At 42.8% G+C, this 20,749-nt stretch overlaps 1 protein-coding gene across 1 annotated transcript in view; it reads left to right on the forward strand.

Annotated features, from left to right (window-relative positions):
• SLC23A2 (solute carrier family 23 member 2) overlaps positions 1-20,309 on the forward strand; it is a gene marked incomplete at its 5' end in the record, with an annotated part of 29,806 nt that extends 9,497 nt beyond the window's left edge. The window contains 11 exons of the mRNA XM_084273834.1: positions 4,023-4,111; positions 5,608-5,678; positions 6,825-7,006; positions 10,064-10,184; positions 10,908-11,064; positions 12,571-12,718; positions 13,281-13,386; positions 16,573-16,702; positions 16,837-16,974; positions 18,935-19,030; positions 19,570-20,309. Coding sequence (XP_084129960.1) covers positions 4,023-4,111; positions 5,608-5,678; positions 6,825-7,006; positions 10,064-10,184; positions 10,908-11,064; positions 12,571-12,718; positions 13,281-13,386; positions 16,573-16,702; positions 16,837-16,974; positions 18,935-19,030; positions 19,570-19,802 — 1,471 coding nt within the window. The 3' untranslated portion in view covers positions 19,803-20,309. The remainder of the gene's footprint in view (positions 1-4,022; positions 4,112-5,607; positions 5,679-6,824; positions 7,007-10,063; positions 10,185-10,907; positions 11,065-12,570; positions 12,719-13,280; positions 13,387-16,572; positions 16,703-16,836; positions 16,975-18,934; positions 19,031-19,569) is intronic.
• Positions 20,310-20,749: the final 440 nt, after the last annotated feature.

Raw genomic sequence — 20,749 nt, forward strand, 5'->3', positions numbered from 1 at the left:
TGTCTCTGGTACCTTCCTGTCCAAACAAATATTTGTGTTTGTTTGTTAGTTGTTCCAAGTTGCAGGTTTTGATCCTTCCTTGAGTTGGGAAGAAACACATGTGTGTACATACCTGTACCTCTCCTTTGGTCTGTTCTCCTTAGAGGATGCAAGAGACCAACTCAGGTGTTACCAAGTACTTGTAAAACCCTGGTGTTGGTAAGAACAGGAAGTTGTAAATTTTATTACCATGAAGTTAATATTTTTTTTAAATGTGTGTGTGTGTTTGACAGTAATTGCTGCAGGGAGATGTTTGACATATTTACTTAAACTTTTACTGACTCTCTTGTGAGAACCAGGAGTAACAAAAACCTGCAGAGTTCTTTCTGCATCTTCTTGAGTAACTTAAGAGTGCTAAGTAAAACCAGAAGAAAAATGTGTATTTTAAGAGTATTCCCTTGTTATGACTGCTGGGATGATTGGGTCACTCAGTTCAATTTAACAATGTGAGCTGAACTCTTGCATTCCAACAGAAAAGGGACAAACACCTCCTGAATTTTTAAAAATTTATCTAAGAAATGGAATCTCTGGGTGGAAAGGTTCTCTCAGTAGGGTGCAGAAGACAAGCCTGTGGTAGATCTACAACTTGCAGTTGTAGATCAGATTTTCACCTACAAAGTGCAGGCTTTCCAATGTAATCTTTGGTTCTTATTTTAGTTAGCTTTACTTAGCTTTTTTGGGTTTTTTCCTTTGATAAAACCCTTCCCTTTATTTTTTTTATCATGTCTTACTCAACTTACAGAATTGCTCTGCTGTTTTGTAAGAAAAGTTCACTCTGATGACAAAACCACATAGTGAAAGGAGGAGGAAAACTTACTTTCCCCAATATATTTTCTTTCAGTTAAGACTACCTGCAGTTAACAGTCTCCTTTTCTGCCTGGTTGGCTCTTTGTGCTCCTAGGGTAACTTGCCTTTGCTGTAATCATAAATTCTCTAGTATTTCATCTCAGAGGAGGCAGAGGAGCAGAGCTATGCCCTTTGGTGTTTTGAACCACTCTTTTAAGGGGAGTTATTTCCCCTGTCATCCCCCCCCTCATCTTGAGGGATTGTTCACCTAGGCAGCAACTGGGAAGATTAGGTCTTTTACTACTCAACTTTGAGTGTCCCCTCCATAGGTTGTCCAAAGTTTAAAATCTTCTGATTCTCTAAGAAGCTAAATCATCTAAGTGGTTCTCATTCTCTCTGTGGATGGAGATGAACTCAAAGGGGAGTTTGTTTTCCCTGGGTTTCTTCCAAGTATCTTCTTCTGCCTCAAATTTATCAGAAAAAGCTTCCTGAGACTTACATCTCTTCACAAAACTTGTTTGTCAAGTTTTGGCTTATTGGGTGTTTTTTGTTTTCTCCTAACTAATCTTGGGCTCTTTATTACTTACTATATAGTGATTTTGGGTTCCAGAATATGTACTATATAGTGATTTTGGGTTCCTGCAGAAACCAGTGTGGTCCCATCATTTTGAAATGCTCTTGTTCCTCTGTGCAATCCCACCTCTGCCCTCCACAGTGGTTGGGTTTTTTGTTGGGTTTGGGTGTTTTTTGCCTTTTCAGTGCCTTCCACTTGCACTGTGAAGTTTGTGTTTATACACTGAAGAGCCAGTTGTGTCTTAAAATAAGTGAACATGTATCTAAAGGAGAAAATTTCTCCAGTTGAATGTTTCATAACAATTTAACACATGACCCTGGCTTTATGTAAGGGTGGGGATGGGATATAGCAGTGATGTTGTCTGAGTGAGAATTTCAAAGTATTTATTGGCAAGTCTGTTAACTGCAAAGTATTTCAGCAAATAAAAGCCACTATGGTTTCAAAAGGTCAAATTCCATGGTTTAGAGGTCCTTCAAGATGAATTTTGCTCAATTACGAGGTGGAGTCGTGGTCAACTTGTTACCCATGCTAATTTTAGGAATTCAAGCCATTTATTTAGATTAAGTAATAAGCCAAAAGATTTGGCAAGGATTTGGAGTAATTAGTTATGACTGAGACAATCAAATACAGCTTTAATATACCTAAACAATTCAGGTTTGCTGCTGTGCCCATCGCTGCAGTGTCTAAGCCTGACATCTGTGTGAAACGTTAAGATAATGAAGATATTTCCAGATGACTTCAAATGTGTAAAAAGCTCTTTTCTCCACAAGAGCTGGTGCCAAAATTGAGCAACTTCATCATTTAGACCTGAAATAAAAATGATAACCCTTTCAAAAGCTGGTGGTAAAGTAGTGAATGCTTGGCCTAAGAATGGGGAAGGTGTTTCACAAGTCATGTTCCCAACTGCAGCTGTCTCTTCAGGAAGAGACTGATCTTGGTTGACTGATTGAGTAATGTTTTAGGAAAGAAAAGAAAATACCTCTTTTATCTGCTTAGGGAAAAAAAAATCAACCAGCCAAGCCCACAATATTTAGAATCTACTGGCCCTTTTGGCAAATATCCCAGGTTAACTGTCTCATACAAAGGCTGAGCTGAGTGAGACATGCTAAGACCTTCTCACACTATATATATGCAGAGTATTTTGTGTGGTCCAAAGCTCCCAGTCTGCACCCAAGTCTCAGTCCTGCTGACTTCATCCCTGGAGAATGTTTTTGCAATGCATACTTACAAAATCATTAGAGGGGACAGAGTGCTGCGTAGGTGGGATGGAGAAGTAACAGCTTGTTACAGGTATTGCATGTTTTGCCATGGGCATCAGCTTGTTGGGTTTGCTTAATGAACCTTGACAAATAAGGTGAATCATTCACTCCTAGCTACCCACCGTTCCTCCACCAAAGGTAAAGCTCTGGTTTGGGCTTGAAGAACCTCAGAAGGGAGTTACACGCGGGTCAGGCGTGCTCAGGGGACTCGTGTGTTTTATGAAGTTCGACTTCTGAATGCAGTTTTCAGCTTTTGCAGTAGGTGGGTCAGCTTTTTAGATTACTTATGGCCCAAAGTCCCTTCCAGTGGTAGTTCAGCTGTGCTAACTTCTGCCTGTGAACTTCCAAACCACCGTTAGAGATAGGCTTCTAGTTTGCTCTTTTATACTAAGTATGTACAGGATTTTTTTTCCCCCTGCATATTTTTTTTGCCTCCTTTGTGCCTTTTCTGCTCTCTATTTCAATCTGCTACAGATTCTTTTTTCCTTTACTGGTGTTTGCACTGGCATCAAGGCACTTCAGTGCAGCTGTAAAACAGCCATAAACACAGTGTGGTAACTACAGCCACGTGAGCACTGAAGTGTTCCACGTGTTGCAGTTTGAGATCTGCTGTTGAGGAGAATCTTATTACAATCCATTAATGGGGATATTTACAGAATAGTTCAAAGTACATCCTCTCTGTGTTTAAGCTGAATACCTGTAACCTTATGCAAGCTGTGGTGGGTTCAATAAATAAGTAGTTAGTGTTGGTAGATGCTCTTCAGAGCTTAAACCTTTTGGGAAGGATAAACACCAATGCTAAGAATGTCATCTTGACATTCTTGTAGCGTTTGTATTTATTGTTGGTAGCCACCTGGAACATCTAATCAGCCTTTATCAACCTAATAGTTATTTACTCATACACTTAAAGGTGAATGTATAAATGACTGTACTGGAAGTCATGCAGAGGGAAGGTGGTGGGTATGCAGACTGTGTACTGCACTGTCAAAGAGCTGTTTTAATGTGGTGGGATGGTAAAAGCTGCATGTTCAGCAGTCTGGGCTGTACATCAGAACGTGCATCTGTATCCTTGTTGCACTGCTGAGTCAAAACCATCAGTCAATGTCTGGTACCTGTGTGCAGGTATCCAGGAATAGTCTGTTAGAGGTGGTGTATTAATAACTTGATGCATGGCATGTCTCCTGTGAGGGCTTTGGTTTGGGAAGGCTTAATATTTCTATGTTTGTTCTTTTTAATACAAAATTCTCAGAGTTTACACTTTTAATAACCTCTAGTAAAGGATGACTTTGAGGATGAGTAACCACCTAACTGCCAGCACTGTAACACTGAGAAATGTCAACATCTCTTCTTTCCCTTTCCTCCAGGTTACCCTTGTTCCAAGCGAGTGCTTTTGCATTCTTAGCACCTGCTAGAGCAATACTCTCCCTGGAGAAGTGGAAATGTAATAATACAGGTAATTGTCATTTATGCTTGTTGAAGTTTGAGTGACAAGGTGACTCATATTGCATATAGTGCAACTGCCAGACTTTCTGAGAGGGAAATAAGTGGAAGTAATGAGGAGGGAATGTGAAGAGTTCTCTCCTTTTACAGTGTTAAAGGTCTGTGCCCTGGAAAAAGATCCCTAAAAATGCCCATGTGGAATTCTGTTGGTGGGTGGGTGTTTTTAATATAAAACATGTTGACCAAAGACATTTTAGCAGTAGTGTAAACCAATTAGTTTAACAGTGTAGAGAAAGGCAAGACTATCAGTGTTTCTGGTTTTTGGAATAGTGAGTCCAGCTGAGCCCTTTTCAATGGAGTAGCAGTAAGTTTGAGTAACATTCAGCATCGCCTCAAGACCAGAGTTTTTACCTGTATAACTTGTACCTGACAGGTTTTGCAGAGCAAGTTTTGACAGTATTTGGATGTTCACTTTAACTTTTTCTCTAACTTCTTCATTCTGAAAGGTTTTGAAGTTATTTGCATGGAAAATGTGCTGTAGAACTGGTTGAGTTAGGGGGCTTTTGCTTTAGCTGGGGTTAGAAAACTGAAGTGGAAAGAGTTCTGGCAGTTTTCTTTTTCATGGGCTCTGATTATTCAGTAATAAGGCTGTGGGAAGTGCAAGGCAGCAGTACAGAGGCACAGGCCTTTTGCTTCTAACTAAAGTTCTTCCCAGGGGGTCCTTTTGATTCTCTAATAACTTATATTTCTATTATTTATGTGTTTACACTTCTTTTTTTTTTTATTCACTTACCTTCTAATGAGTTTTTTTTGATGTTTTTTCTATAGCAGCCTTAGCTTTGAGCTTTCACAATTTCTCTCTGGGAAAAGTTTTAGCTCTTTTTCCTAGATTTAGTTACTGGGAAGTAGTACATGGGTCTCAGTGCCCAAGAGGTACAGGAAGTTGTGGTGTGCTCTAGTAGAGCTGTGTGGGGTATTTCTGATATCCTGATCCACACCTCATCGAAAGAAAATCCTGTCTGATAACCTTTGATGGCTTGGCAATTTTTCCCACTACTTCAGGTTTTCAAAAAGAGCTTCTGCTGCATCTTGCTCTTGAACCATTTAACCTCCAGAAGGTGTCAGATGGGGTTGTTGCCACGGGTCAGTTCCTCATGCAGTGACTGACCTAAATTGGTGCATAACGAACGTTGGAGTACTTGATTCCTAGTGTGCAGTTGAGTAATTCTCCATTCATCCATTTATTGGAGTGGGAGAAGAATCCCTAATTGACCTTTCATTCTGAAAGTTCTGAATTTTTTCCACTTCAGTACAGTGAGGGAAATTAGTGGTTAGCTCTTGGGGGAACATAAACATGTTGTTACTTGATTTGCAGAACTTTTAGTGTGTGTAAATGAAGGTTCATTTGTCAGACAACAGCTGCAGGAGAGATTTATTTTGTATTAAATGATGGCAAAGTGGCTGAGGAATAAATACCTGTGTGTTTTTTTTTCTCTTCTTTTTTGTAAGATATAACAGTTACAAATGGAACCACAGAACTGCTTCACACTGAGCACATCTGGTATCCCAGAATACGAGAGGTAATGTAGGAGTAGCCTTTAGCTGTTGATCTGTCCAATTCCAGTTAAGTTTCTCACCTTGACCATCTGTGTGTTCTCATCTTTTAAGTTGGTAATTTCTTCTTTCACTGTGATTTTTTTTTTTTTTCTTTCATTTGAATACTTCTTTTTACACATTTCATGGAAGTTTTCCATCTTTTCAGCTTGTTCCATTGCTGGACAGCAAATACAGTTAGTTACAACCTACCAAAAGATGTGCAGTAAAATGCACGAGCGAGTTGTGATTTGTACTCACTGGTAGCAGTTCTACTGCTCCCAGGCCGCTTGCCTGCTGTCACTCTGTTCAGTAGGCTGTCCTGTGGAAGGTAAATATGCAGTTAGCAAATCTGGTTCATCTCTAGGTGTCCTAAGTTGGAGACTTATTCCAATAAGATGTTGATTTCTCTTGAGAGACTTGCTGAAGTATTATCGAACTCCTTCTCCACTCGCAGCACTGCAGTCTGAACTTCGTCATGCTCTGCAGAGCCCAGGATGAGGGTTGTGCCCAGGCATCACACTAGAGTGGTAGATAGTGTAGTCCAAATTAAGGCGTGTGTCATGGAATTTATCTCCCATCCCGTTGCTTTGGGCTGCAAACTTTTTCTTAATTAAAAACAACCCCTCTCTCTTCCCCATGTTCAAACCATAGCTACATCCTGCCAAGAGCCCTGCAGCCAAGAGGGCTGACAGTCTCCTGAGACCACAACGCTGCTCTATACCAGCTTCTAAGGAGCACTTGTGAACAATGCAGCACACACTCTGCCCCTAGGAGCTAGGAGCATCACCTCCGTGGCGCCACCAACCCTTGCCGGTTCGATCTGAGAGCTTTAAAGGTTAGCCTGGAACCCAGGTCTCCTGTCTGACAGTGTGATGTGCTATCCACACAGCTACCAGACTGGCCCACTGGTCTGTTGTGTAATAGTTTTGTGGAGAAAACCATAAGTGTTATGCTTAAGCAATAAGTCACTTAAACATAATGAGCTGTTTTATGACAAAAAAAATTGCTGAGTTCTTCTGTGTCACTGAATTCTTTTAACTGCAGTTTGTAATCCAGAGCAGAAAAGAAATTATTTGGGTTTGCTTTTAAGATTTAACCAAAGTATCTCTTTCCCATTCTTGTGTGTTCAGATCCAAGGTGCTATTATCATGTCCTCCTTGATAGAAGTGGTGATCGGTTTACTCGGCCTTCCCGGCGCCCTGCTGCGATACATTGGACCTCTGACCATCACGCCAACTGTTGCTCTCATCGGCCTCTCCGGTTTCCAAGCTGCTGGAGAAAGAGCAGGCAAACACTGGGGTATCGCTATGCTGTAAGTACTCCCTGGAGTTCTTGGCTTAGGCCTAAGGTCCCAGTTGGTAAGTTATCATGCCAGGAATCTTGGGGTGCCAGGGAGAAGCCAGAGTTTGCTTGGTTGCCAAAGGTAAGCGTAGCAGTGCTCCCAGCATGGAGAAGTACCACGTGCAGGAATGGGAGAGGGTCTGGGTAGGGTCAGCTGGCAGTTTGGAATGAGGACAGCAGCAACTCAAGAAGAGGAGGAAGGAAAGGAAGGAAAGGACCAGCGGAAGGTGAGCTCTGGAGAGCGGAGCATTTTGTGGGAGAGTAGTTGGTCCAGGAGCCATTGGCTGGGGGTCATTCAGTGCTGTAGGAAAGATGATTTAGCAAAACACTGGAGAGACACAAGTGAACCATTTGGACTTCTGTTTTTATGCTCCTTATTGGGTATGTTTCTTACTCACTGCAAAAGTGAACAGATACCACTGGTAGTAGTGGTCTGTTTGTCATTATTACTGGTTTGCCTATCTATAGCCAAGAGAAATGTCTGTGATGACAGGGCACGTGTGTGTTTCCATGCATGCCATCCATGAGGCACAAGCAGATTGCTGTTGAGTAGCCAAAAAGGCTTTCTGAGTAAATTTTAGGGCTTGATGTGTGTGATTCCATAGGTATAGATGCCAGGGGAATTGGATTGAGATCGGTGGTGTGAAAGGGAATAAGGTGAAGACATGGAGTTCCTGCGAGATGCTGTGGCTGACCATGGAAATAAGGACAGAACCCCCCTTTTAGGGAAAAAGAAATGGGCTGAAGCAGTTGTTCTGCTCAGCATAGAGCACCTAACTTAGCACAGGCTCTGGAAAGCGGAAGGAATGATTTGATGAGATCAGGTTCTGATCTGACTAATCTGTTTGCACAGTACTTTGAACATGTCAACTATTCTGTAAGTGCAGCTTATGATTAAAAGGGCTGTTTAATTCTCTTCTATCTCAGCTGTTAGCAGCATGAAAAGTTTTGTAATTCTATTATGTTTAGCAGCTGACCCAAAGGAACGTTTCACTTCTCTGTAAAACAAATCCTGTGTAAGTTTGGACTAATGTTCAATCAATCAAGCAGACCTTTAGCAAATTGGACATGGAAACATGTAATTAAAGTTGACATTTTGCAGATGGGGCAAAAAAAGAATCAATTTAGGAATAGGATTTAAATATTGCCCAATCAATAAGTATTTCTGGCTTATGCCAGGCAAAACTGTGCTGGATTGTTGAAAATAACTCCCTGGCCATCTAGAGCCATTCAGAAGTTACTTCATCTCTCAGAGATGTGGCACTTGAAATTGTCTTGACTGTCTGAAGAGATAAAACCACTGTATTGCTGTCTAGCACAGCAGGACAATGCCCATGTAAGAGCTGTGGCAAGACTTCTGGCTTCCCAAACAGTTCTCTGACCTGGCTTGTTTTGTGGGTGCCAAAGTGGAATAATTTAATCTGTAAAACACACCACAGAGTGATGTGTAAAAAGGGAAATTATTCTGGAATTGGTCTTTGCCTCTCTGTCTGTTTCTGTGGGCATTTAAAGGTTTGGAAATACTTCAAGGAATGGCAGTAAGTCCCCCTGCTATGTAGCAAACATAATGGTAAGATAATATTATTCTATTATGTACAACTCTGTACAAAATAAATCATAATTCAGGGCCACCTCTCCTCAGGGTTGCTGGACAGCCTCTCAAAGCAGAGCCCATCTTTCCATAATGGGAGGGATGCCAAAATGTTTCCTGAATGCCTGGGAAAGGTGCCGCTGTCACTCGATTCAAGTTGGGGGTAGAGCCTGTGAATGATACTTCTCTTGTGCAGAGCGCTCTGTTCCTGGAGATTGAGGGAGAATAAAACCAGCTCTGTTTTGTTTCTTACAGACTGAAACCGATCCTGGGCAGAACAGGGAGGGAAGAGCTTAAAATCAGCTTTTTTTTTTTCTTCTTCATTTTAAGTCAGCTGATAAAAACAATCTAAAGTTTCAGAAAAGCTTTGCTGCTTTGGACAGCTTGAGCTCTCTGTGTAGCCTTTTTGTAGGAGAACTGGTTTGGGCTACTTCAGAATCGAGTAACCTGCCCTGGCTTTTTGTCATTGCAGTGGATACTGACTTCAGCTGTAGAGTTGAATTAATTTTTGACTTGTACAGCCATCACTTTTGATGGAGGGGCAGGAATGCATGATGAGGCATCTAAAACCTGTAATAAACTGGGCTACTGGTGAGCCCAGACACATACACAGACTGGGAGAAGAGCTCCTGGAGAGCAGCTCTGCTGAGAAGGACCTGGGGGTTCTAATGGATGAGAAACTTCCCCTGAGCCAGCAGTGGCTCTTGCAGCTCAGAAGGGCGATGGGATCCTGGGCTCCATCAGCAGAGGGGTGGCAGCAGGGACAGGGAGGGGATTGTCCCTCTCTGCTCTGCCCTCCCCAGCTGGAGTCCTGTGTCCAGAGCTGGGGCCCAACACAAGGAAGATGTGGGGCTGTTGGAGAGGGGTCAGAGGAGCCACGGAGATGATCAGAGGGCTGGAGCAGCTCCCCTATGGAGAGAGGCTGAGGGAGCTGGGCTGGGTCAGCCTGGAGAAGAGAAGGCTGTGGGGGGACCTCATTGCAGCCTCCCAGTCCCTGAAGGGAGCAGAGGAACAGGAGGGGAATCAGCTTGTTAAGGGGCAGAGACTGGCAGGACAAGGGGGATGGAGTGAAGCTGAAGGAGGGAAGGGGGAGATTAGGTACTGGGGGGAAGTTCTTTGCAGAGAGAGTGGTGAGGGGCTGGAACAGGCTGCCCAGAGAGGGGGTGGGTGCCCCATCCCTGGGGATGTTCAAGGCCAGGTTGGCTGGGGCCCTGGGCAACGTTGTGTAGCTCCAGGCCTGGAGGTTGGTGTCCCTGCCTGTGGCAGGGAGGTTGGAGCTCTGTGACCCTTGGGGTCCCTTCCAGCCCAGACCAGGCTATGATTCTATGATTTTCTGTCTGAAGAGTCTGAACAGGTTTATGCTGAGAAGGATTCTAACATACTGCTGCTAATGATGTGTCTCTCTTGTCCCACCCTTCTCTTTTTTTTTTTCCTCAGGACTATTTTCCTAGTATTATTGTTTTCTCAGTATGCCAGAAATGTCAAATTTCCCTTACCCATTTACAAATCCAAGAAAGGATGGACAGCATACAGGCTGCAGCTTTTCAAGATGTTCCCTGTAAGTAGTTGAACCTTTTCATCAGCTGGCAAAAAAAACCCAACCAATTCAAACCTAACTTGGAGGGTTTTTTTCTTGGTTTTGATTTTACCTTTTTAAAAAATAATAATACAAGAGATCACAAAGGTGAGAGAAAAGCTTAAATGGACTCGTGGGAAACTTAACTAAATGGCTCATTTGCCACAGGAAGTAGTTTCATAGTCTTGCCATATCCTGTTCTGGTATCCATATCTGATGAAGAGTCATCAAATTGATGAAGATCAGGGAGGGGAGGGAAGGGGATGGAGAAGAAGGTGTGCTTATGCATGTGCAGTGAAAGCCTGAGCTGAGCCTTCCAAAATGATGTGGCAAGATCATTATCTTCCAGCTTTTTGAAAGCAATCCTCCATTCCCCATGTGAAAGACTTCTTTTTATTTCTCTGGTAAAGTTGAGACTAATTCACTGTTTTGTTTAAGTGCCCATTTGGAGGCTTTCCCATTCGTTAGGGGAGAGAAGAGGCTAATTCTAAAGCTTTTGTAACAACACCTTTGTTAGGGGCTGTGGGGAAACACCTAACAGATCTCTTACAGGATTTACTGCTTATTTAGACTTAAAATATCACTTAAGATCCCACTCAGCTGTGTGCAATAGATATTCTTTGCAGGAACTATTTGCTGTTGATTAAAATCAACCAGCACTGGCAATATTCAGCAGCTTTTTCTCTTTCTTTTCCCCTCTCCCAGATTATTTTAGCAATCCTGGTGTCCTGGTTGCTCTGCTTCATCTTCACTGTCACAGACGTCTTTCCCCCCGACAGCTCCAAGTACGGCTTCTATGCTCGCACAGACGCCCGACGAGGGGTGCTGCTGGTAGCTCCCTGGTTCAAGGTTCCTTATCCTTGTAAGTATGTCAGGTTTAAGGGCTCATTTTCTAATAACATGCCTGTGAGCAGCCTTTCTGTTGCTTTCAGAAGTGTGGCTGGGTTTTTCCTCAGTATATGCACTGGTTTTCCTCAGTATGTGTCATAGGTGCAGATGGATGGGGGTTTTTTTTCTTGTTTTTCTCTTTAATTGGATACCTTAAGGTTTCACCCAAGAAACTCTGAAACTTGAGTTTGTAGAAGGCACTTGCAGGGTTTATCTAGTTAATTCCTCACTTCTAGTACCATAGCATGGCAGTGTATAAAACATGGATTTTCAGGGAATGGTTGATTTATCTGTATTGGTCAGACCGTGGTCAGCTGCAGTAACAGAGATGGATTCTCATGACTCCTGTAGAGCTACTGAGGTCATTCATTCTTCTTGTCTGAGGAATCAGTAGTGTGTAGAGTTTTTTCCAGCTTCATCCACTTCCCTACCCCAAACACACCAGTTCTTGACTTAGCCCAACATCACAACTACCCAGAAAAGCCCTGACTTCCAGAAGCAGTGTTGGGATCAGGCTGATGGCAAGTCAGAGGATGCCAATCAATGTTTATCAAAGGGCACAACAGCATTTACAAGAGAACACGAAATGCTTTGCATGATGTTTGTGCTCTTTTGCTGGCCACTTCTAAGTTTAAAGCTGTTAAAGGCTGTTTCTTGTGGCATGGGATGGAGTTGCAAAACTCGTTCACCCTTGTGAACTGCTGCTCAGAAATTAATGGGCTAATAATAGAGTAATATTCTACTGGCATGGAAGAATAGAAATAGTTAAGAACACCACTGACATGAGGCAGCTTTGGTGCAGTTCTCAATATCCTTTGGTTCTGATGAGTTCTTAGGAGAAACCACTTCTAAAGCAGTTCTTGCATGATGCGTAATAGGAGCTTTTGGGAAAGAAGAGAACGTCTCTACCCCAAGTAGCCTTTTCCTATCTATGAAGCCTTGTCCATTCACATTTGTGTGATTTAAACTTCCTTTTGTTGTGAGGGGCTCATCTATCTCCAGGAGAGAAAAGCATGGAGACAATTGCTGTGGAAAACGTGCCAAACTTTTTTACTAGGCTTAAATTAATCTTTTCTCTTCTACAAAAAATGTGGAGTTGGAAGGTGTTTGTGCAACGATCGTTGGCCATTCCCTTCAGTAGACTAAACTTGTAACCAAAGACTTGAGTTTTTAGAGCAGTAATAATTAAGTGGCATTTGCCTCACTGATCAGAATTGTTTTTTCAAGCAGTAGTTTGAATTCCTTCTGAACAGGAGGCATTTTTTTGGTGGGGTTTAGGGGGTTTTGGGTTTTTTCCAAGCATGATCAAAGCAGTCGGTGAGGCGGTTTTTCCTCTGCTCCTTTCATCTAACTTGAGCTTGCCAGGCTGTGTTACTGTGAAGGGAGTTTGATTCCATTAAAGATGAATAAATTGCTGTGTGTTTTGATATCTAAATTGTTTTCTGTGGCATGAGAGATTTCAGTTTTCTTTTCTTCACAGTTCAGTGGGGACTGCCAACGATTTCAGCCGCTGGAGTAATCGGGATGCTTAGCGCGGTTGTCGCTAGCATTATTGAATCAATAGGAGATTACTATGCCTGTGCCAGGTTGTCTTGTGCTCCTCCTCCACCTATCCATGCAATAAACAGGTCTGTAAAAAAAAAGGATATTTTTTTTTTCAGTATTTAAAGCTACTTTTCTTTTTTCCTTACTTTTTTTTTCCCCCTTGGGATAAGACAGGAATGTGCTCTGAGATTCAGTGTTACATTTTGGTCGAGCACCAGGGCCAAGGAGCTGAAATACAAGATGCAACTGTTGTGCTGAATTATTTTGTTGCAAGTTTAGTGTTGGAAACTTAAGTCCTATTCCTGCTGGAGTCTGTAGAAGTTAATAGTACAGTTTCCAATTCCCAGATTTGGTTCTGGAATCAGGGATAGCTTGTCAAATTCACTTGAAATGCAATTTTAGAATCAAGAGGAGCTCTAAGTTTGACTTGAATTATTTTGTAATTTCCTCAGTTTAAGAACGTGGGTATCTTAGACATGGAAAACAGACCTCAGATTGGTTTTCCAAGTGTACTGGAGTTTGAAGCATGAATTATAACCATTCATGTGGGACAGATGCCTCAAGAGGCATACAGTCATAAAGCACCCTCTGAAGTGACTCTGTGCTAATTGATGTTTGAGGGGATTTTCTGTTTGTGATTTACAGAGGAATTTTTATTGAGGGGCTCTCCTGTGTTCTGGATGGAGTATTTGGGACAGGGAATGGATCCACATCTTCCAGCCCTAACATCGGTGTCTTGGGCATCACGAAGGTACGTGCTTTACCTTGATGACTCAGAGACTTGAGCATTTTATCTCCTCTGGTGGATGCCTCATGCCATTTTCATGTTTCACAGCACAATCCTCTTCCAGGAAACCACACTACTTAGTACTGTGTGCAGACAGACTTCACACAGCATTCTGAATTCTCAGAACTTGGCTGTACTAGCCATTGGCTAATGGCAGAGTGCTCTAGATAACCCAGAAAAATTGTATAGAAATTGATGTCTGGGCTCTGAAGGCACCAGCAGAGAACCAACTATTTTTAATACCAGGCTTGAACACAATGAAATGCAACTTGAGGTCCTTGAGTCTTATCTATGTCTGTACAAGGACATTACGCTGACTCAGCTAGAACAGGAGCTGCAGTCAAGGTATCATCAAAGCTAAATGTGCTGGAAATGCTTCCATCATGATAGGTTTTTAAAGCACTGAGTGTGCATAGGGGATTACACATTTATTGGAGTGTTACTCAGCAAAATATATAAGCACTTGAGGAATTCCTTTGTTCACGTGTGGAACTGGATGTGTGCTCTAACACCTGGCTGACCTGGGAGACCTTGGGCTGCAGATAGATTTGCTTGGTATTGTTAATTTAACCTTGTTAAGAAATACAGGAAAATGAGGAAGAGTCATTTATGTTATAAATGCCTACATCTTGTGGTATACTTCACTTGGAAGCTATAAATCTACCAGACAGAAAATGTATGTGCCCCACTTAGAATAACTCATCCCTCTGACTTAATCCAATAGAGATGAATTTATCTTCAGCCATTTTTTTTTCCTGCACAAAGGATGTTTCTGTTTGGTTTTAGGGTGGAATATAAATACTAATAGCACCATCTGCTGTCTGTAGGAGTCTTCAATTCAGTTGCTGATGGAAATTTCCTAGGGGAGGGGGGGAAAAAAAGCCACAAACTTGTTTAGAAAAATTGATAAAGAAAGGTTTATTCTGTTCTGCTTCCTCTCTGTTGTTACTTCATAGGAGTTGATATGAATGAACAACACTTTTTTTATTAACAGACCCCACAAATGAGTGTACACTTGCTTTGGGACAGTGAAAAATGAATGTTAAACTGGCAGCTGCTACAGAGAACAGAGTTCAGTACAGTTAGGTGTGTTCAGAGCATGTGATGGAAGAGAGAATATTCTCTCTGCCTAACGCAGAATGGCACAGCTGGATGGCTGTACTCCTTCCTAAAATCCTAATAGGTATTCAACTTCAATTTATATCAAAATAGATCTTTTTTGCATGTAGATCCTCTGCTGTTTATTTGGGAGAGGAAATCTTCAGTGCTCATAAAGACTGAGTTCTGGTGACCCCGTTATACCAGTGCAACATTGGAAAGGGCATTTACCTCCCTTGAAATCAGGACATGATTATGCTTAGAATTTAAATTTGGGGCTTCAACTGGAAAGTCTTTGAGCAAGTCTGTGAGTGGATTTCATTTGATGAGAGGAGAGTTAATTAAATCTGATTAGTTGGAGCAAATGTATAGACAGCTTATGCCATAATGTTGATGAGGAAATGGTTGCTCCAGTAAGCTCCTCGGGACCATATCATGCACTCCAAAATAATCCCATAAAGAGCCTGGGAATAAATATGTACCTTGAGCCAAATACTGACCAGGATGCTTTCAGGAACTTTCAAAAGGAGCTTAATTTGTTTGCCTTGGGCATTTGCTTTGCACAAGTAAATGTCACCAACATCCCCATTTTTTTTTTTCAGATAATCTGCCAGTTTGATGCAGGAGGATAATTTTAGACAGATACTGGTAGTCCTAAGATCTCTATAAAAAGTAGAGAAAAGTACAAGCAAACCTCTGTTGTTCCAGTGAACACCCTAAATTACTGGTCTAGCTTCTGCTCATGGGTGAACACACCTCACCTGACAGTTAAACAGTGAAGTGTATGGGGAACAGAAGTCATTTTTACCCAAAACATGCCTGCTGTATCTTTTTTTTCCCCCCTCATTTAGCTCAGTTAAACATGACTAACAATTTAATATCAACTTCTCTTTCAAGCTTAATACTCTGTAACAAGAGACCTCCAAAGGGGTTTCATAGAAACCATCTTACCAGCGTCACAGGTTTTTGCTTTGGCTTTGGTGTACCTCTTAGGCAAATATTATACCATTAAAATATCAAACACTGAGGTTTGTCAGCTCCTGCTGTAACATTATGTCAGAGAAATGCTGCCATGAAGTTTGAACGCTTAAAATAAGAACAGGAAGTTGTTTTCACAGTGTTAGCCAGCCTTGATTTGCATATGGGGTGAGTTTATCCATCATTTCTCAGCAGTTCTGCCTAACTGAGGAAGTCCCAGCTGACTGGAGGGTTGGCCAGTGTGAGGCCTGTTTACAAGAAGGGTCAAAAGGAGGATCAGGGGAACAACAGACCTGTCAGTCTGACCTCAGAGCTGGGGAGGGTTGTGGGGCAGATAATCATGAGTGCCATCATGTGGCACATACAGGAGAACAAGTGTGGGGGTGGTAAGTTGGAGATCAGGAACAGTTTATTCACCAAAAGGAAGAGTTTATTCACCTAAAGAGTTGTCAGGCACTGGAACAGGCTGCCCAGGGCAGCAGTGGAGTCGCTGTCCCCAGAGGGCTTTAAAAACATGTGGATGTGGTGCTTAGTGACATGTTTAGTGGTGGGTTTGAACTTGATCTTAAAGGTCTTTTCCAACCAAAACGATTCTGTTGACTATGAATTCAGTTCTGAACTCAAGGAGGGATGTTACAAAGCCAATAAATACCAAGTCAGTTGATCAGGCTTACATCTCCTTCAGGGGAACCATGTGGTAGGTGACTGGCACACGTGTTCTTTGTAAAAGGGCAGCTACACATGGGGTTTATTTCCTTTACCCATTTGCACTGCAGTTAATCTGTTTGCCATCTCCTTGTTCTGGCACTGTGCTGCATTTCATGGTTACTGTGGCTGTAGCAGTTGCAGATGGTTTTTAAGATGACTTTCCCTTTGGTTTTATTTTCATGAACATTGTTATGTTGGAATCTGAGTGCAGCCATGTGACAGCTGAGCCCTCCAGTGCCCTGTTCTAACACTACCAGAAACACACCCAGAGGCTTGAAAAGAAGCTTGAGCTGCAAAAGACAAGGTGTCAAGTTGGACTAAGGGCAGCCTTTTCCCAATGCCCTTTCCTTTTTGTTCCTCCTGCAGGTTGGAAGTCGCAGGGTCATTCAGTATGGAGCAGCCTTCATGCTCTTGCTTGGGATGGTTGGCAAGTTCAGCGCGCTCTTCGCGTCGCTGCCTGACCCCGTGCTCGGTGCCCTCTTCTGCACTCTCTTTGGTAACGTATGTTTTCTTCTCTCCTCTCTGTACTGTGTGGGTGTCTCTATTTTTCACTCCAGTGCTGTGTTTGTTGCTATTTTTTTTGAAGAAAAAGACTATATAAAAGCTGAGACTGGTTCTGTTTGTCCTCAGGGATGATTACAGCTGTGGGTCTGTCCAACCTCCAGTTCATCGATTTGAATTCTTCTCGGAACCTGTTTGTACTTGGATTTTCCATTTTCTTTGGCCTTGTCCTCCCAAGCTATCTCAAACAGAACCCACTCGTCACAGGTACGTGGGGTTCTGCTCTTTTATACACAGCAGTACTTCCACTTTACACTCCTATGAGCCAGCAGTGTGCCCTGGTGGCTAAGAGAGACAATGGGATCCTGGGGTGCATCCAGAGGAGTATAGCCAGCAAGTCAAAGGAGGTGATCCTCCCCCTCTACTCTGCCCTGGTCAGGCCCCACCTGGAGTGTTGTGTCCAGTTCTGGGCTCCTTGGTTTAAAAAGGACAGGGATCTCCTGGAGAGAGTCCAAAGAAGGGCCACGAATATGATTAGGGGCCTGGAACATCTCCCCTATGAGGATAGGCTGAGTAAGCTGGGACTCTTCAGCCTTGAGAAGAGAAGACTAAGGGGGGGACCTAATTAAAGTTTATAATTATCTGAAGCAGGGGATACAGGGGGAATCAGCCAGCCCCTTTTCAGTGGTCTGTGGGGATAGGACAAGGGGCAATGGCCGCAAGTTGGAGCACAGGAAGTTCCACACCAACATGCGGAAGAACTTTTCCCCAGTGAGGGTGACAGAGCCCTGGGACAGGCTGCCCAGGGAGGTGGTGGAGTCTCCTTCTCTGGAGAGATTCAAGACCCATCTGGACACCTATCTGAGTGATGTGTCCTAGGGAGCTGCTTTGGCAGGGGGTTGGACCCGATGATCTCTTGAGGTCCCTTCCAACCCCTACAATTCTATGATTCTATGCAAAGTACATACCAGGACAAAGACAGGTGAAAGGTAAATAAGGTTAAAAAATCGAAGTATTATGGAGGCAATAAAAGCTGTAGATACCAAGGCAGGTGTGTGCAGAGGTGAATTTGGATCTTGAGCCCTGAATTGAATGTTTCAGTGGGATACATCTGGAGTTGTCCTGCTTCCTCAGGATACAATTGTAGAGCAATGGAAGGAGGTGATTGCTGGTTGGACTGGAAAAGAGACTAGAAAGGTGAATCTGAGTTGTAAATGCCCCTAGAAAGAACAATGGAGATACCAAGGTGTCATTGTAGAGACAGACACAACACACCACTCAGTGACCAGTGTGCTTTAGAATGCTCCAGACCCTTTATTGCAACAGCACAGACTCTTTATTATAATATCAACCAAACAACACATAACACTGTTCCATTGGTCATCTTTCTCTGCTGCCTTCTTGGGCAGTCTGCACCCCATCTTCATCCTCACCCTGGTCTGTGAGCTTGTCACAAAGTGATTTCTCTCTCTCAAGGGAATGCAGGAATGTTGTCAAGGTCCATCCCTTCTGCCATCAGAGCCACCTTGCTGGCAGACCCGCTGCCTCCCCCGACACCAAGGCAGCTTGGAGGCTAGCAATGTGCTTTGGGGGTTTGAAAGGTTTTGGCACTGTGGTGGGTGTGCTGAATGTGAATTTAAATGATCTCAGCTTCAGACTGTTAGTTCAATTACCATTTGGGTGAATTCACAGAGGAGCCTTTGTCCTTGAGGACTGTCTTCTTGACAGTGGCCATGACAGCAGTGTGTGTCATCAAGGGAAGACTCTCTACAGGATCACTTGACTGGATTTTTTAGTACTTTTTTAAAAAGAAGAGATTAACTAAAACTCTTTATCACTTCAAAACCAGATTTAAGAGCATATTAACCTACTTTCAGTTGTGCAGAAAAGTAGACCGTTCAAGCAGTGTCGGGTGATGAGGTATTAATGCAGTGTTCTTGGTGCTAGGAAGTCTTGTCCTTTTAAAAAGTAAAAGCTTATTACATTTTTATAAGCAAGTGAAAGCTCATGGAGGTATGATTTGGGAAAGGATGGGTCCCCATGGTGTATTAGGTTAGTTGAAAGTTCTACACCTATTCCCACGTGGTTTTAAGAGCCCTAGCTGAGCAGGTTCCTTGGTGAACTCATGAGCAGGTTTTCCCAGCTGACCCATGTGCTAGTCCATAAGATATATATGTGCATGATAAAAATTCAAATTCTCCATGGTTTTTTTTCCCTGTCCTTGTAGGAATAGCAGGCATTGATCAAGTCTTAAACGTCCTCCTCACCACTGCCATGTTTGTGGGTGGCTGCGTTGCGTTTATTTTGGATAATACCATTCCAGGTCAGCATGTCAACTTGTTGTTTTATGATAGCACAGCAGTTTATGGAGGCAGGAGGTGGGAAAAGAAGAGACCACTTCTTTTGCTGTGGACTTCTTTAACACTTAGAGCAGGCTGCATCACACCTGCGTGCCTCAGTTTCCTTGAACACTTGGAATTTTGGGGGGGGGGTAACATCTCCATCCTATTAAACATAGAAAACAGCTGCTAAAATCAAACCAGAAAACTCTTCTTTCAAAGACACAGCAGAAATCTTTTAAGCTCCAAACATGCTTCTGTTCATTTGAGAGCAAAAATTTCCCTCAGCTTCCAATTACAAAAGGAAACTGGTAATAACTATTTCCAGTAAATTGTTTTTTCCTCTCCTCCTGCCTCTCTGAGTCTAGAAGATCTTCCAGTGCTTTGCTGAACGCAGTGTCTGAGGCTTGGGGGGGTTTCTCTCTTCTCATAACCTCTACTATATATGTGTGTTTGCATAAGCACACTCAGGTGTGTATATATATCTTATTTCTTATAATTTCTCTTCTGTTTTGACCTCTAGGAAGCCCTGAAGAAAGAGGAATACGGAAGTGGAAGAAAGGGGTCGGTAAAGGAAGCAAGTCACTGGATGGCATGGAAACCTATGATTTGCCTTTTGGCATGAACTTCATTAAAAAATACAGGTGTTTCAGCTTCCTGCCCATCAGCCCAACCTTCATGGGTTACACGTGGAAAGGCTTCAGGAAAAGCAGTAACTGCAGGAGTTCAGATGAAGACTCAGAAGCTACAGTATAGCCTTAGTTGAAATTATATTATCTAGTTGTAGTCAAAGATGTATTTGCAGTTTCTTGCTGATTAAGAAGCATTAAAATATATGTTTTGTATATCTGCATTTAAATTCTGGAACCAGAGCTGAGACAGATTTAAAAAAGAAAAGAAAAGAAAAAGAGCTTTCAAGAGCTTTCCTGTGGTGGGTGGTGGCACCAGACCCAGTGTCTCTGGGACACACTTACCTGCACATGCTCCTCGGGCTCTCAGAAGTTAAGAGACACAACTGTGCACCTCAGGCTGTTTGTTTTAAATGGGCCTCAGGTTCTGGAAGTATGTAGGTGCTACTGGAAGATGTTACTTGTGTTCCTGGAGTCACTGATGCTGGCATTTTTGGTGCCTTCATTGCTGGCAATGTTTGTTCCACCAGAAAATGGGATTCCTGGGAGAAGGTGAGGATGGGGAGGAAGGAAAAAACCTTCACTGCCAGTCATGTCAAATCCCATATACATTGTTTTCTACTCACAGATTTGCCCCTTCTCTATTTCCAGCCCCCTGGAAGCCAGGCTTAGGTAGTGGGAAGTTGTGAGAGTACTTCTTGAATTGCTGATGCTTCAGTCAGACGTCTGGTATTAAGACAGAAGGTTTCTGTAGTAACTTTGCTGATGAAAACTACAACTGGCTTCTGATAGCTGGGTGCTGTGGAAGGAACTGCTGTTTCATGTCAGCTGAGCTTTTAAACATTTGCCTTTCCTGCCTGGCATTTAACCACCTGACAGTGCCCAGGCACAGGATCTCTTTAAGGGGACACGTGTAGCTTTGAGTTTTACAGAATGGGAAACTCTCAGCTTCCAGGCAGGACCCAGTAAGAGTTTTCACAGTGCCTTTCTGTATCCAGAAAGACATTTCCTGGACAAAAAGTGCTAACTTGAGCAGTTCTAAACAATTAACGTGCAGCTTTCCCACACTGACCT

Source organism: Gallinula chloropus (assembly GCF_964237585.1).
Source record: "Gallinula chloropus genome assembly, chromosome: 21".
In the NCBI taxonomy this organism is placed as follows: domain Eukaryota; kingdom Metazoa; phylum Chordata; class Aves; order Gruiformes; family Rallidae; genus Gallinula; species Gallinula chloropus.